Genomic DNA, 16,530 nt, shown 5'->3' with positions numbered 1-16,530 from the left:
TTCTATGTATAGAGATAGCTGACATTCCAGCCACTTTATGTTTTTTTTTTTTTTTTCCTAATCACATGTCTGTAATCAGGGCTCCAGAAATCCACTCACCCACTTGCTATAGGCAAATTGTCAGAGATAGGTGGCTAATGAGTTTTTAGTGCCATTCTAAATGCATTCAAAATATATTATTTTCTTTGCATAATTTACACTTAATTTTTTTTCACTTTAAAACATCTCATTCACTGTCAAATTATTAATCACAGGTGGCTGCTAACAAATTTATTAAATAAGTTTTATTGCCAGATAGCCGAAAATAAAACTACTGGATCTGAAATCCTTAATTTGAACTCTTATCGTTCCCTTTTAACGAATCACAAAAACACTTGCAAATTTAGTTGCTGGTTTCCTCTAAAAGTTATAATGTAAACCAGTAATCTTCACTTTCTTTCATTCTTTTATCTCCTTTAAGGTTCAGAAATTTATTTTTCTTTCTATAAGAAAGAACACAAAAAATGAATAGCCATTAAAACTCAATCTGCTGTATCCTCTTCCCTCAAGAATTGTTCTGTTGTCATTGTTGTAACATAACAGTTGATAAAAGTTAAACATTTTTTGTTCTACAATAATCTAACTTTTATCCTACATTCAGAAGATCAACACTTCATTTAACTGACCCTCGTGCCATGTAATTTTACTCAGTTATCTGACCCATAAATTATCAGAACATCGTTTTGATAATTGAAGCGTTAGATAAATGGTAGATTATTTTTCAATAACATATTTTCATAAATATGTTGCTGAGTTCAAAAAAATCCTCTAATTTTTTTTTTTCAGTAGTGTTATAGTGATCTTTTCACTCCACTCATGCTCCACTACAGGTCACATTTCGGGTTTTTTATTTCAGTCATAAGGCAAGAAAAATGAGTCCATTATGTATTGCAGTGCACTTTAATTGAAAACAAATCTCATGCACTAGGGAAAACCTAAGTTTTTTGTCATTGCAAAACAAGCAAGTTTTTCATATTGTGAATGCATTTAAATTAAATTAGTTATTTCCAATAAATAAATACATTTTTAATCAAATTAATGCATGACATATATGGAATACAGTTATTATTTAAAAATAATAATTGTACCTTTCTTCCAATATAATTTCATTAACAAAATAAACTGGTAATTTTTCCAATGAGTAGCTGCACAATTATAATAGTATTGTTTTAAGCCTACCAGGCCACTTGGCCTGCTGGCTTGGTTAGGTGAGTGGTTAGTGTATCTGCTCTCTCCATCCAAGAGGCTTCAGGTTCAAATCCTGCCAGTGACATGGATATTTGTTATTGTCCTACTAACTGTGTGGAAAGGGAATCTGTGATCCTACCGCTTCTAGCAGAAGGCTTCACTCCCAAAAAACCCTATGAGGTATGGGAGTGACTCTACAGCTTCCAGTGATGTCAAATGTGAATAACTAACTAACATGTTATGATCTGTGAAAACTCACAACATGAATTAGCTTAGTGTCCTCCCGAGCAGTGGTGCACCCAGAGGGGGAAACAAGGGGGCCCTGTCCCCCCCCCAAAGAAAAAGAAAAAAAAAACACTAGAAAACTTTCCAAAACTCTTTTCCTAATTAAAATTAAATGCTTGAAAATTTTATATAACGAAAATGCTCTTTAATGTTGTTATTTAAAAAATACTATTATCATGTAAAGTTTATTGCATGATAATGCATAACATTGTGGATTGAAATGTATACTGCTCTACAATTTATAGTCGTTAGTGAGTTTGACAACTTGCTTGAAAAATTCCTGAAAACTTAGCAATTAGCTTGCTTAAGCTGATTCCAACATACCACTGCTTATACCCAAAGGAAAATGGAATATATTTACATATTTGTTGTGCTAGTTTTTGGTTGTTTGCTTGTTTCTGTAGCCATTGTTTTTATAATTGTTTTCTGGGAAAAAGGTTTTTTTTTTTAAAAAAAAAACAAAAAAAAACAATAGTAATGACTTGATAATCATCCTTCTATCTTTATTACAATAATATTAACTAGTAAGTATTATTGTACTATTAATCATTAGTATCCAATTCTTGACATGTACCCTCAGGGGTGTACAGGATGTTATGATAGTACTACAAGAAGAACTTACATCATTACTAACTTTTTATCAACAGTTTTTCCTCCATCAATCTGTTATCTGTCAAGACTCCAACATTATCAGATCTTATATTTCTATCGTCTAAGGCACTTTTGTATCAATCCACCTATATCTTGATCTTCCTCTGTGTCTTTTTCCTCTCCAATTCTCTTCAAGTCATTTCAGATCCACCTAAGATTAGCTCTGCTAACACATCCCTGGATGCTAACAATGTCAAGTTCCTTAATAATATCTTGTTTTTAATATGATATTACCATTGATGTCATCTCTTCATGCCCCTAATCTTTCTTGGGACTTTCATATCTGTAATCTCTAGTGTTTGGTCAAGTGTCTTATTTCTAAGCCAGCTCTCAGATCCATAAGTAAAAATTGGTTTGAACACCATTTTGTATACAGCTAATTTAGTGTTTTGACTAATTTCTTTCTTATTCCATATAAATTTAATCAGTTGACTTCCTACCATACCAGCTATGTTGATTCTGTTGTCTATTTCCATATTCAATTTACCGTCTTCACAAAAAATTGTGCCTAAGTAGCTGAAATGTTTTACTTGTTCTGTAGGTTCTCCATTCACAATGCAGTTGATATTTTCATGTTTCTGACTATTTTCATTGTCTTTGTCTTGTTATTGCTGATTTTCATACCAAATTTATTACAACAGTTATTCAATTTACTCAGGGAATCTTGCAGACTTGTAGCATATATATTTAGAAGTATAACATCATCTGCATAAAGTAAAGATCTGAGATTAACATCTCCAATTTTGATATCAAGTTTAATACCGCTTTCCTTCATAATGTGATCCATATAGATAATGAATAACATGGGATAATGTACATCCTTGTCTCACACCAGATTTAATATTAAACCATCTTCCTGTACTTCCTTCAATTCTAACTGCTGACTTACAACATGAATAAAGACTAAATATTGCTTGATATAATTCCCCATTTACACTATATCTGTAGCATTTTGAATAACTTTTCTCTTAGCACCCTGTCATATGCCTTTTGCAGGTTTACAAAACTTAGATACATTGACATCATCATGAACCTTGGGTACACTGCCCATTGTTGTCCGATGCCTCGTTCACTGTCTTCTTCCACCTTTTTTTGTCCAATGCACAGTGTTGCAATTTTTGTAACCCCATTCCACACCAATCCATTATGTTGTCTATCTATTCTCTGTATGATCTACCTCTTCTGTTTATACCATCCATAATACCAAACATAAATGTCTTTATCTTCCAATTCTCGCTCATTCTGCAGATATGTTCAAATAATTGCAGCTTCTGTTCTATAATTGTCTGCATTAAATTCTCCTTTGGTTGTATTATCTTCTGATAGAGCTCTGCATTTGTGATTTTCTGTACCCATGCTATTCTTGGAATCTTCCTGTAACAAGTTCTTTCAAATGCCAAAATTCTTTTTCTCGATTCCTTATTTATTACCTACATTTCAGATCCATACAGTACACTGCTAAAAATGCATGTTTCCAGTACTCTTAGTTTTGTTTGCAGGCTGATTGCTTTACTTTTTCAGATGTTATCGATGGCTTTCAGATTTGTTCTTCCCTTTACAATCCTGATCTTTATTTCTTTTTTTTACAGTCCAAGTCATATGTCATTTTACTTCCCAAATATGTGAATTGTTCTACATTTTCTATATCATTTACATTCCCTTGTATGTTTTATTTCATGTTCTTCTACCAAATACCATTATCTTTGTTGTTTTTTTCCTAGTTCATAAGTCGAAATCTCTTCCCTTCCTCATTTAACAGGTTTCAGTGTTTTTTGTAGTTCTCTTTCATCTTCTTCAATAATAACAATTTCATCTGCAAATATCAGATTGCTAATTCTCATCTTAGATACAGATCTTTGTTACATTTCCACGATTTTGCAGCTGTTTGTCTTAAAGTGAAAATTTTATTCCAACAGTTTCTAATTGGCCTGAATCCAGCTTGTTCTTCACCAGACTTCCCTTTCACAATCTTTCTCACTTGATTCTCAAGTTTACTTGTAAATCTTACCAGGAACCCTCAGTAGGGGAAATACCTCTGAGATTCTCACATTCAGTTTTATTCCCCATTTTGTATATGGGTACTATGAAAGCTCTATGCCAATCATCTGGAATTCATCCCTCTGTCCAGGCCTTCTGAACTATGCATTGCAGCCACTGCAAGACTTTTATACCTCCATACTTGAGCATTTCTGGTTGAATATCATCTACTTCTGCTGCCTTTCCACATTTCAGGCTTTTGATGGTTTTTCTACTTCAAGGATAGATATTGCATGTTTCACTTAGCAATTTTTTTAAGTAATTACTTCATACATCAAGGATATTTTTTTCTCTGGTTTTCATGTCACCTTTATCATCTCAAGCCCTCTTTCCTCCATTTCTGAGATTTTTCAACAACTTCCAGAATATCTTGCCACCTTCTTGGTAAAAACATAAATATCAAGAAGGTGGCAAGATATTCTGGAAGTTGGAAAAGTTAAGAAATAGAGGAAAGAGTGCTTTAAAAGATATTAGAGACGATCAAGGTGACGTGAAAACTAGATAAAATGATATCCTTGATGTATGGAGTAACTACTTCGAAAAATTACTTCGCTAACGAGAATGAAATATCTGGTGGGGTATTGCTACTCACCTGGCAGCTCAGTTGCAGGATGATGAAATGCATTACCAATTTCGCCTCATGGGTACTAAATCAGTGATCATTATGGGTGACTTTAATTATTAGCTTTGCTCTTTTCTCCAAACTTTCCCAAAATATTTCTGCATGTCTGACAATCATTTCCTTCTCTGCTATTTAGATCCCCAACAAGGACCAACTTTTCTTTTTTCATTGTGTCAGTTGCTTTCTCTGAAGCCTCAAAAAAATTCCTCCACTTCTTAGTAGAGCCATCTGTGGGACCATAGGCACAATAAGTCTCATTGTCCAGTTCTTCATTCTGATATTTGCCCACATCACTCTACTTAAAATTGCTTGCCATTCAAGAAGATTAGATTTGTATTTTGTGTTCACTATTATTACTGCACCTGCTTTTCCCTGATTGTCATTGCCTGAATATAACATTTTGTATCTATTGCTCAGAAAAATCTCACCAGATTTGTCTTTTTTGTTTCAGTCACCCCTATTATGTTGATCTGATACTTATCCAATTCCTCAGCTAGTTCCATTTCTTTGCCATTCAGGCTTGTTATGTTGATTGTACTGATCTTGAATATTGATGTTGATTTGGGGCATGTTTCAGGATTTGTTCCAGTAGCTGACTTTTTGTAGTTTGCCCTGGTTTCCTGGCAAAAAGTCAGCTAATGGAACAAATCCTGAAACATTCCTGAAACCAGCTAGGTGATGCCCCAGCCGGTATGAAATTCTGTCATGTTGTACCTTCATTTTATTTGTGGTTTAATAAGCCCATAAGAATACAGTTTGGTTGGCTAAATCCAAATTGCCAGCCCATCGTTGTTTGTTCAATATTCATGTAGTTCAGTATCCATGGTGCACCCTGTTACCTAACAGGGTGCACCACATTAGGTCAGAAGCACTGGTTGATTCTCTGCATTCCTTTAAAGGCTATATGGAGGTCTCCTCTCAGTTATACAGCTTTGTCCCTTGGTTGCAAAAATAGATGATAGCTGTATTTATTGTACATTCCTTTTTCCAGTTTATTAATTTAGACATTGTTTACATTTATACTTTTACTACCAAAAGATTTTGCATGTAATATTGTGTTCTTATGTAAATGATATTTCAGATTCTTATTTACCAAAATATGTTATTGCAGCTTTCACGAGAATGCTTATATGAAGTTAGAAGAGTAATGCGGCAACGAGCTGTTAGTGTAGATCTACTTCCTGAAATTGAGGAGCCTTGTATGACTGATCTTTCCAATTTTTGTAATGACAATGTTGAGAAAGGAGAGGTGATGTCTTTATATTCGTTTTTGCATTTTTCTATGTAGTGACATTTTATAACTGAACTAATTATTTTGTCTGACTAGGTGAAATTTTTCTCTGAACTAACATCCTGATATTAAAAACTATAGTAGAATGAAAATCAGCATTACTGTGTGTGTGCTATATTTTGCTATTTTGTAAATAAAAAAAAAAGTGACAAATCTACATAGGTTTCATGTGGATATATTGATTTACACCTGATGTATAATATTTAGGGTGTCATTTCTAATTATCTTGAAATGCAGTTATGCATGTTAATTAACTTAAACAGTTAATTTTCAGTTATAGTCACTGATGGCGAGATATTATGCTGTCTCACTATAGGTTTACAGTTGAATTTTTTTATTTTTCTCTCTCAGGCTAGAAATAGGGATGCATACTTTATTAGCTGCTTTACACATGCTGCAGAACATTTTCATAGTTTAAAGGTAAACTGACAGTTTTAAGTAGATATCAGCACAAATGCTAAAAGAGTGTTCAGCTGAACTGGCTATTCCTTTGATCAGGCTATATAATTTGAGGCTCAGAACAGGAAAGATTCCACAAGAGTGGAAAGATTATGTGGTAATCCTATTTCACAAGGCTGGTGCAAAAACCAATGTATCCAACTATCGACCAGTCAATATCTTAGGAGTGGGAGTGAAGATTTTGGAAAAGTTGGTTAGGGCTCGCATTCAGAAATGGGTTGACAGAAAATCTGTATACTTTACAGCGAACAGCATGGATTTACTAAGGGAAGGTCATGTTTTAGCAACTTGCTCACATTCTCAAATATGTTACCACTGAGTTAGACAAGGAGAATAGATACAGCATGATACTTTTGGATTTTGCTAAGGCTTTTGGCAGAATACAGCATGGAAGACTGTTGCATAAATTGGAAAGTATGTGTTTGGATTATAAAATATTAGAATGGATAAGAAAATGGCTAACGAAGATATCCAAAAGTCATATATGGGGGGAATCTGCATGATTCAAGGTAACCAGTGGTGTGTATCAAAGATTGGTCCACTGTTATTCAATCTGTACATTAATGATATTGAGAAGGATTTGGCATGTGACATGCAGCTATATGCTGATGATACAAAGATAGGTAGGGCAATTAGAAGTATTGCAGATATGCAGTACTTGCTGTGTATGTGTTTGGATTATAAAATATTAGCATGGATAAGAAAATGGCTAACGAAGATATCCAAAAGTCATATATGGGGGAATCTGCATGATTCAAGGTAACTAGTGGTGTGTATCAAAGATCAGTCCTTGGTCCACTGTTATTCAATCTGTACATTAATGACATTGAGAAGGATTTGGCATGTGACATGCAGCTATATGCTGATGATACAAAGATAGGTAGGGTAATTAGTAGTATTGCAGATATGCAGTACTTGCAGAATGATTTGAATAGGCTGTAATTGTAGGCATGTGAAAGTGGCTATCAGTTCAGTGCTAATAAATGTAAGGTCATGCACTGTGGTGTGATTATGTATCCAATGTTGTATTATATTGGTGGGATTATGCTTGAAGAAACTGATCAGGCAAGATAATTATCCAAACATTAATTGGGTAGAAGAGAAATCTCATGATAAGAATGAAGAGAAATATATTGAATTGTTGCAAGACAATTTTCTCAAGCAGCATGTGAAAGCAGGAGCTCAAGGTCAAAAAGTGTTAGATTTGAAATTAGGGATTATGCTTGAAGAAATTAATCAGGCAAGAGGATCTTGGAGTTTTAGTAGACAGGAAGTTGAAGTTCATGGTCATATAGCAAAGATTGTAAATACAATGCAAAGAATAATTTCATTGCTGAAATGAACCTTGACATATAAAGATAAGGAATTTTGCTTCTATACAAGGCCTTGATAAGAGCTCACTTGGACTATTATGTGCACATCTGGTCTCCTGGTTGCCCTGATGATTCTAATGTGTCAAAAACGATATCAGGATTGTGGAATACTGATTGAGAATTTGTAGGCTGTATACACTAGCAAACAGAAGAAAGGGGAGGGGGATATGTTTGAGACTTACATACTTCTGAAAGAGTTATAAAGAATGTATATTATTTCTGGGAAAACTCCCATGTTACTCCTCATTATAAATTATTATAATACAGCTATATTGCCTGCTTCAGTTTAGGAGTGCCCCTGTTTAAATGTCATTGGCTATTTACTCATGGGTTCTTAGGGCATTATGAGTGTAGATGTACTAAAAAGTATATGTAGCTTAAGGAATAGAAATTGCACATACCTTTTTCTGGGTGTTGTGGCTTTTCCTCAGTCTGCGATGTCGAGAACTGCAGAGTGTGTGTGTGGTGTGGAGGGGGGGGTAGGCAGTTTGGTAGAATAAGTTAGAAAAAACCCGGGTTTTTTTCGTAATATATAGAAACATATACTTTTATATAGGGTGGGGAAAAAGTGAAAGGGTTAATTTTTTAAAATAAGGAGGGGGAAGGGGAAAGGTGGTTGACGGGGTGTGGACCGTTTCGACTATTCGTGGTCATCATCGGAACATATTGGGAAAGTGGAAGCTATGTCAGGTCGGGTGGGTGCTTCAGAGGTGTTTGTGTTGTCTCCTATTGGTCGGGATTGTGACCTCAATTTAATGTTGTGAAGCTTCCAAACCTCGGAGATTATGTAGGGCCTGTCTCTGAGAGCCAAAATCTCCGAGGTTTGGAAGCTTCACAACATTAAATTGAGGTCACAATCCCGACCAATAGGAGACAACACAAACACCTCTGAAGCACCCACCCGATCTGACATAGCTTCCACTTTCCCAATATGTTCCGATGATGACCACGAATAGTCGAAACGGTCCACACCCCGTCAACCACCTTTCCCCTTCCCCCTCCTTATTTTAAAAAATTAACCCTTTCACTTTTTCCCCACCCTATATAAAAGTATATGTTTCTATATATTACGAAAAAAACCCGGGTTTTTTCTAACTTATTCTACCAAACTGCCTACCCCCCCCCTCCACACCACACACACACTCTGCAGTTCTCGACATCGCAGACTGAGGAAAAGCCACAACACCCAGAAAAAGGTATGTGCAATTTCTATTCCTTAGGCTACATATACTTTTTAGTACATCTACACTCATAATGCCCTAAGAACCCATGAGTAAATAGCCAATGACATTTAAACAGGGGCACTCCTAAACTGAAGCAGGCAATATAGCTGTATTATAATAGTTATAAAGAATTTCGGTAAATGGAATTTTTTATTTTATGGGTGGTTGGGGGAAAAAAAGCGAGGGCATTCTTGGAAGTTGAGAATGAATGCTGTCAAGAATGGATGAGGGCTAGATCTTTTTCTCATAGATTGGTACATGATGGAATGGATTGCCATTGGATGTTGTGTGTGCAAGTAGTATGAATGAATTCAAGAACAACTATGTCAGCTTGTGTGTGTAGTATGTGGCCTCCCTCAATTAGTCTGACTCCCTGGATTTTGCTCTTCATAATAATGATGATAATAATAAATGAAAGTGAGTTGAAAACAGAAAAATTCCTTTTATAAAGCAAGGAGAGGATTTATAATAGTGCTTTACAAAATAAATAATTTTGTTCTGCTGATTTTATTCAGTTTATTTATTTATTCGTATGGCACGAATATCAAAACATGCAGTACAATACACTGTCACTTTAAAAACATATAAAATTAATATAATTAACGGCTGTATTTTAGCCTGTTTTTGTTTAGGAGTGTCCCTTATATTTAATACATTGGCTAACATAACTCAAAAGGGGTATACATATATAATTTAGGACATTACGGGCGAGTGTAGAAGGCAATTATGGCAGAATAAAAAATGTTGAAAAATTATGTACATACCTTGATTTTGGTTTAAAGATGCCTTCTAAATCCAAGTTCTTGTGGAAGGGGGGGGAAGAGAGGGAAAGAACATGGGGATGTACTTAGGACACGGGAAATAAGTTTGGGAACCCGGGTTACAATTAATAATATATATATATAAATATATATATATATTATTTTGTTGTGGGGAGAGGGGGGGAAGGAAGGGGAAGGGTATCCTTATGTGGAAACTGGGGCAAGGGTTTACGGGGTGTGGACCGTTTCGGTCATCGTCGGAACTTTGTGGGAATGACTGTAGGGCTATGTCAAGGCTGCAAGATGTATCTGCCAAATTTGGGCATTTGTTGTCGCTAAATGGCCGGAGGAGTGGCTTAATTTGTAAGTTTTGGAACGTCCAACATTCGGAAATTAGGTAGGGGCGGTGAACGTTGATAGAATTACCATCATATTTTATGGCAATAGTTTCGGATATTCTAAGCATTGTTTCGTTTTCTTGTTTGTCAATGATTATGGCTTTGTCAATTTGGGGAATGTGTTTTAGTTCAAGGGCGTGAGCTGCAATTTCAGTCTTCCCTGTATTCTGTGGTTTGTTTTTCTTTTTGATGTTGCGATGTTTTTTCGTGTTCAGATATTCTGGAATGGGAATATTGCAATCCCTGAAGTGCTCTTGTAGTCTAGTCCATAATGACCTAATTGTAGAGCCTGTGTAGGTGACGTCACAGTCTTTTTGACAAGGAAATTTGTAGACTACGTTGTGGTGTTCGAATAATTCTTTATGAGTGAGAGATTTAGTAGGTTTTAGGAGAGTTCCTAATTTATGGTTTGTGGTGAATACTAGCTTATAGTTTGTGATTTTGAAAATGTATTTGTAAGCCTTGTATGTGTTTTGGATGTATGGCAATTTGATGACCATGTGTGTCGGGAAGTCTGCTTTTGTAGTATTATTGTTAAGACGGCATTTTGCCGTAAAGTTCGCGTAATTTATTAGATGCGTGGGGTAGTTTCGATTTTTGAAAACATGTGTTAAATACTTGAGTTCAGTGTTAAGAAAATTGCTGTTGGTGGAGAATTTGTAAGCATTGATAAATTGTGATAGGATGGCTGATTTTTTAACGGAATATGGGTGGTATGAATTGAAATGGAGGTAGTTTCCGACATGTGTGGGCTTGTGAAATATCTTCGTGGCAATTCTGTTATGGCTTCTGATTAATGTAAGATTTAAGAAATTGATGGATTTGTTCTGTTCTGTTTCCATGGTGAATTGTAGTCTGTTGCTAAAATCGTTGAGGGATGTTTGTAAGGCGGAGATGTGTGAGGGTTTGCCAATGCATAGAATATCGTCTACGTATTGCCATAGAAGGTGATGCCGGGGGGGGGAGGGAAGGGTGAAGTAGAAGTGATTCAATGTGCGCCAGGAATAACTCCGCTAATTGTCCACTGATGTTTTGGCCCATTGGGAGACCGAAAATTTGAACATATAAGGAGTTGTTGAATTTAAAGGAGTTGGCGGATATTGTGAGTTTAATCAAACTAATGATGTCATTTGGTGTTAATTTTGTGCGTGTGTGTAGGGTGTGGTCCTCGGAGAGTAGTGTGTGTACGATGTCTAAAGTTTTGGGAACATCCACGTTGGTGTATAATGAAGTTGCATCTAGTGAGGAGAGGATGTCATCCTGGGATGGAGTAGTGTTGCTTAATTTCCAGAATAGGTCATCTGTATTTTTGATCATACAGATAGACGTTGTTAGTAGTGGTTTGATGAGTTTGGCAACAAATTTGGATAAAGGAGCTGTGGTGGTGTTCTTGTAGGAGACTATGGGTCGTATTGGATAACCGTCTTTGTGGGTTTTGATGTTCCCGAACATATAGGGGGTGCGAGTAGTGCGGGGAGCTGTGTGTCTCATTGTGGTTTTATCTATTTTGTTTTGACTTTTTAAGGTGTGTAGGGTGCTGTTTATCTGTTTTATGAGGTCGGGGGTAGGATCATTGTGGATTATTTGGTAGGTGTGTTGGTCGTTTTAGACGGCCATTATTTTGTTGTGGTAATCCGTTTTATTGATGATGACAACGGTGTCACCTTTGTCAGCTTTTGTGATCATGATATCAGGGTTATTTTTTAAAGATAAAAGGGCACTTTGTAAGTTGGGAGTGATGTTGGGTTTTACTATTATTTTGCTATTTATAATGTTGTTTATCTTTTGGAATATTGTGTCTCTGTTTGGGTCATTTTCAAGTTTCGCTTGGATTTCGATGATGATGTCTTTTTTCGGTACGAATAAAAATTAAAATTCAAAAGTCATTTTAAAAACCAATAAAATTAAAAGGCTACATCCATATTGGTCAGATAGTTCATAGCTTCGGGTGTAGCACTTAAAAAGTCCAATTTGTCTCCTGAATATGCTCTGAGATAACACTGAGTCACAATATGGTTCACAGTTTGTCTCTGAGCTCCACAATCACAATGCGGGGATGGTCATTTACACAATTTAAAAAGCATGTCCGCACATACACCATAACCAGTTCGTATTCCATTAAACTGAGTCCAGGATTTTTGTGCGAAGTGTGAGCAAGCATCAAAAACTTTCTTGTAATTCATTGAGAGAAAATTTTGTGATGTCATCTGTATGGCTCTCCCACTGTTCTTGCCACTTTTGCTTCAAGTCAAAGTTAGAATGTAGTAGTAGTTGGGCTAATTGTAGTGGTGGATGTCTTGATCGTCGTACACTTAAGTCTGGGAGATCTAAATGTATTGGTAGGGCTGTGTTCTCCAAGATTTTCTTATACTCCTGTAAGAGAGCCTTAGTCCTGCGCAGATTCGGTGGAACAATGTTACTAAGAGCTGGAAGCCAGTGTGTGGGCATTGATTTAATTGTGCCAGAAATCAGTCTCATTGTATTATTTAGTTGGCTATCAACAAGTTTAACATGTGCGCTATTTAGCCACACTGGTGAGCAATATTCGGCAACAGAGAAAACTAGACCAAGAGCAGTAATCCGCAGATTATCGGCTGTTGCTCCCCATGTCGTGCCTATTAGTTTTTGTATTATGTTGTTACGGGTTTTTAACTTAGCAGAAACGTTTGTTAGGTGTTGCTTGTAAGAGAGCGTGCGGTCCAGGGTAATGCCCAAGTACTAATTTACTAATTAACTGTACTTTATTCAGTTACTAATATTTCACTGAATTACAATTGTGGTAAGAACATGGCTCTCCCTCATTAAAAATTCATCATCATCAAATTCTTGCCATGTACCCTCAAGGGGTGTACAGGATATGATAGTACTACATGAAAAATTTACACCATTACTAACTTCCTATGTACAATTTTCTTCCAAATCAGGCTGTTACATGTCAAGACTCCAACATTATCAGATCTTATATTTCTATTGTACCATATCAATCCACCTATATCTTTTGCTGCCAACCTGACAGAGAACACTTGTTTTGCTAATCTTTCTTCGCCCATTTTGTTTAAGTGACCAAACCACCTAAGATTAGCTCTGCTAACGCATTCCTGGATGCTGACAATGTCAAGTTCTTTCCTAATATCCTTGTTTTTAATATGATATTGCCATTGATGCCATCTGTTCACGCCTCTAATCTTTCTCAGGACTCTCATATCTGCAGTCTCTAGTCTTTGGTCAAGTGTTTTACTTCTGACCCAGCTCTCAGATCCATAAGTTAAAACTGGTTTGAACACTGTCTTGTATACAGCTAATTTAGTGTTCCGACTAATTTCTCTTTTATTCCATATGAATTTATTCAATTGACTTCCCACCATACCAGCTTTGCTGATTCTGTTGTCTATTTCTATATTTAATTTACCATCTTCACTAAAAATGTGCCCAAGTAGCTGAAATGTTTTACTTGTTCCACAGGTTCTCCATTCTTAAAAATCTTAATTTAAAAAAATCTTAACCTAAACAATTTAGACATATTACTTTTAGCAATTTATTTATTTAGCAATACCACCAACAGTAGAACTAATCTATGGTGGTATGGCCACTTAAACAGAATGGGTGAAGTATGGTTTACAAAATGTGTTTGATGCCAAGATGTCAGGAAAGAGATCCAGAGGAAAAACAAGGTATATGTGGATTGATTTGGTCAGAAGTAATATAACAATAGATGTGACAGTACTATGGTGCTCATGAGTAATAGATTGATTTAGAGGAAAATTGTCGACAGGAGATTAATAATAACGTAAACTTAATCATGTAGTATTGCTATAGTAACCTGACTCCTTTAGGGGGTACATATCAGGAAATTGATGATGATGACCACTGATTCACACTACCTATACTCACAAACTGTTCCTGCATCATCTTATGGGAGAAAAGTCTATCCCTCACTCCTTTTCTGACAGCATTCATTCTCAACTTCCAAGGATGCCCTCTTGTTTTTCTCTTCTCACCCCCCCCCCATCCATAAAATGAAAATTCCAACTAATGAGATCCTATGACCTCTTCAGAAGTTTGTAAGTTTCAATCATAACATTCCTCTTTTTCTTGTTTGCTAGTATTTGCAGCAAGCAATTCTCAATCTGTCTTTATAATCAATATTCCACAATCTTGATATCATTTTTAACACTCTCCTTTGCACTCTCTCACTGTATCAGAATCACTATGGAAACCAGGATACTACACCTGCAGACAGTAGTCCAAGTGAGGTCTTATCAAAGCCTTGTAAAGTGACAAAATTACTTTCTTATCTTTGCATGTCGAAGCCCACTTCAGCATTGCAATTATCCTCTGAGATGTATTTGCAATCTTTGCTATATGGCCTTTAAACTTTAACTTTCTATCTACTAAAACTCCAAGATACCTAGCTGATCAGTTTCTTCTAGCATAATCCCACTAATATAATATAATATGATGTTAGATATCTAATCATACCAAAGTGCATATGGTAACCATTTTCACAAACTCACAATTCCAGCCTATTCAAATCATTCTGTAAGTACTGCATGGCAGCTGCTTTCCTGATTATCCTGCCTCTTTCTTTGTATTATCAGTAAACAGCTGTATATCTCCTGTCAAATCCTTCTCAGTATCATTAATGTACAGATTGAATAACAATGGACCAAGGGCTAATCCTTATGGAACATTGCTGGTTACCTTAAATCCTATTGACTCACATCCCCCATATATCATTATCAGCCATTTTCTGTACACTCATGGACAAAGTCCTCCATTCATTCCTATCTTAAGCCTTTCTATGCCATTGAATTCATGTCATCTCTTTAATCTCATCCTCCTACTGTCTCTTTGTACAGAAAATGGCTGATAATGATATATAGAGGATGTGAGTCAACGGGATTCAAGGGCTAATCCATAAGGATTAGCCCTTGGTCCATTGTTATTCAATCTGTACATTATGATATTGAGAAGGATTTGACAAGAGATATACAGCTGTTTACTGATAATACAAAGAGAGAGGCAGGATAATCAGGAAAGCAGCTGCCATGCAGTACTTACAGAATGATTTGAATAGGCTGGGGTTGTGAAAATGGTTACCACACGCACTTTGGAATGATTAGATATCTAATTTGTTAAATCTGGAATGAAAGGTTTAATTTATTATTGGGCATTTCATTCGGGATTTAACTAAGATACAAAAACTTCTCAAAAGAAATGCTTGTACATAGGTGTAAGTTATTTTTGTAAATAATGTAATGATATTTTCTTGATGAAATTTTGTATCTGTTATATTGTAAACTGTCCTGTAAATAACAGACAAGAATCATAAAAGTCTTTGTAAAGGTTACATTGGAACAAGAAAGATAGAGCAAAGTTCGCATTAGTTTAATCGGCTTATAGACATAACTCCAGACAGCCGCGATGCGAAGTCCTAGGCATGTGCAAGGCACCCACGTGGGAGACATATCGGAGAGAAAATAGCATGGATTGCAAAAAGCTTAGGTACCGTCAGCAATCGGTGACGTAGTAGGGAGAGCAGCCACGAGTGATATAAAAAATTTGGCGGCGCGATCTTGGGGTGCTTTTTTTCTTGGTTCGTGCCTCTCCCCCCTTGGTTTCGGGTTCCGTTAGAAGTCGTTCGTGTGGACGGGAAGAACAATGGTCACTGATGGCCACGCAGTCAGGCAGCGGCACAGCTAAACAGCCAGTGAAGACCACAACTTTATGCAGAACCACGTGCACCAATCCGTCAGAGTAGTATCGCAATCATCGGCACAGGAGTGATTCATGAACGTAATCACTAGTTGCCAAAATCGGAGGACAACAGGTAGCAGATCGAGGAAACTAGCCGATGAGTCAGCAAAGATTGATCGAGAGGAAATTCCTGCTTAGTCCACTTGGTTGGTAACGTGAAACCTTTTATTTGTCCATTGAACTGTGAACAGCGCTAGGAAGAGTTAATGTGCTAATGTAATAAGTGATAGGACTTCTTAATATAAGACAGGACTCTAGTATTTTAACCTGTGGTAAATTGTTGTAATTCTAGAAGTATATTGTAACAGATATAGTCCTTGAATCATTTTCGGTGGGTTATAATCTAATCTTTGGATATTGAGTAGTTATTCACTTGCATAGCTGTGATAAGTGAACGAGAATAGGACAGTTTGATTTGCTGATGTCTTTTAGTGTAACGCTTTAAT

At 36.1% G+C, this 16,530-nt stretch overlaps 1 protein-coding gene across 1 annotated transcript in view; it reads left to right on the top strand.

Annotated features, from left to right (window-relative positions):
* The window catches only part of Glg1 (Golgi apparatus protein 1), a 285,095-nt gene that overhangs the window by 118,460 nt on the left and 150,105 nt on the right, over positions 1-16,530 (top strand). Inside the window, exon 11 of the mRNA XM_090398148.1 lies at positions 5,934-6,071. Coding sequence (XP_090254274.1) covers positions 5,934-6,071 — 138 coding nt within the window. The remainder of the gene's footprint in view (positions 1-5,933; positions 6,072-16,530) is intronic.

Source organism: Typopeltis vanoorti, chromosome 9 (assembly GCF_054136105.1).
Source record: "Typopeltis vanoorti isolate ZY-2024b chromosome 9, IOZ_Tvanoo_1.0, whole genome shotgun sequence".
NCBI classification, from domain to species: Eukaryota; Metazoa; Arthropoda; class Arachnida; order Uropygi; family Thelyphonidae; genus Typopeltis; species Typopeltis vanoorti.
Note: the sequence above shows the minus strand (reverse complement) of the source record. Positions and strands in the feature narration are given on the sequence as shown.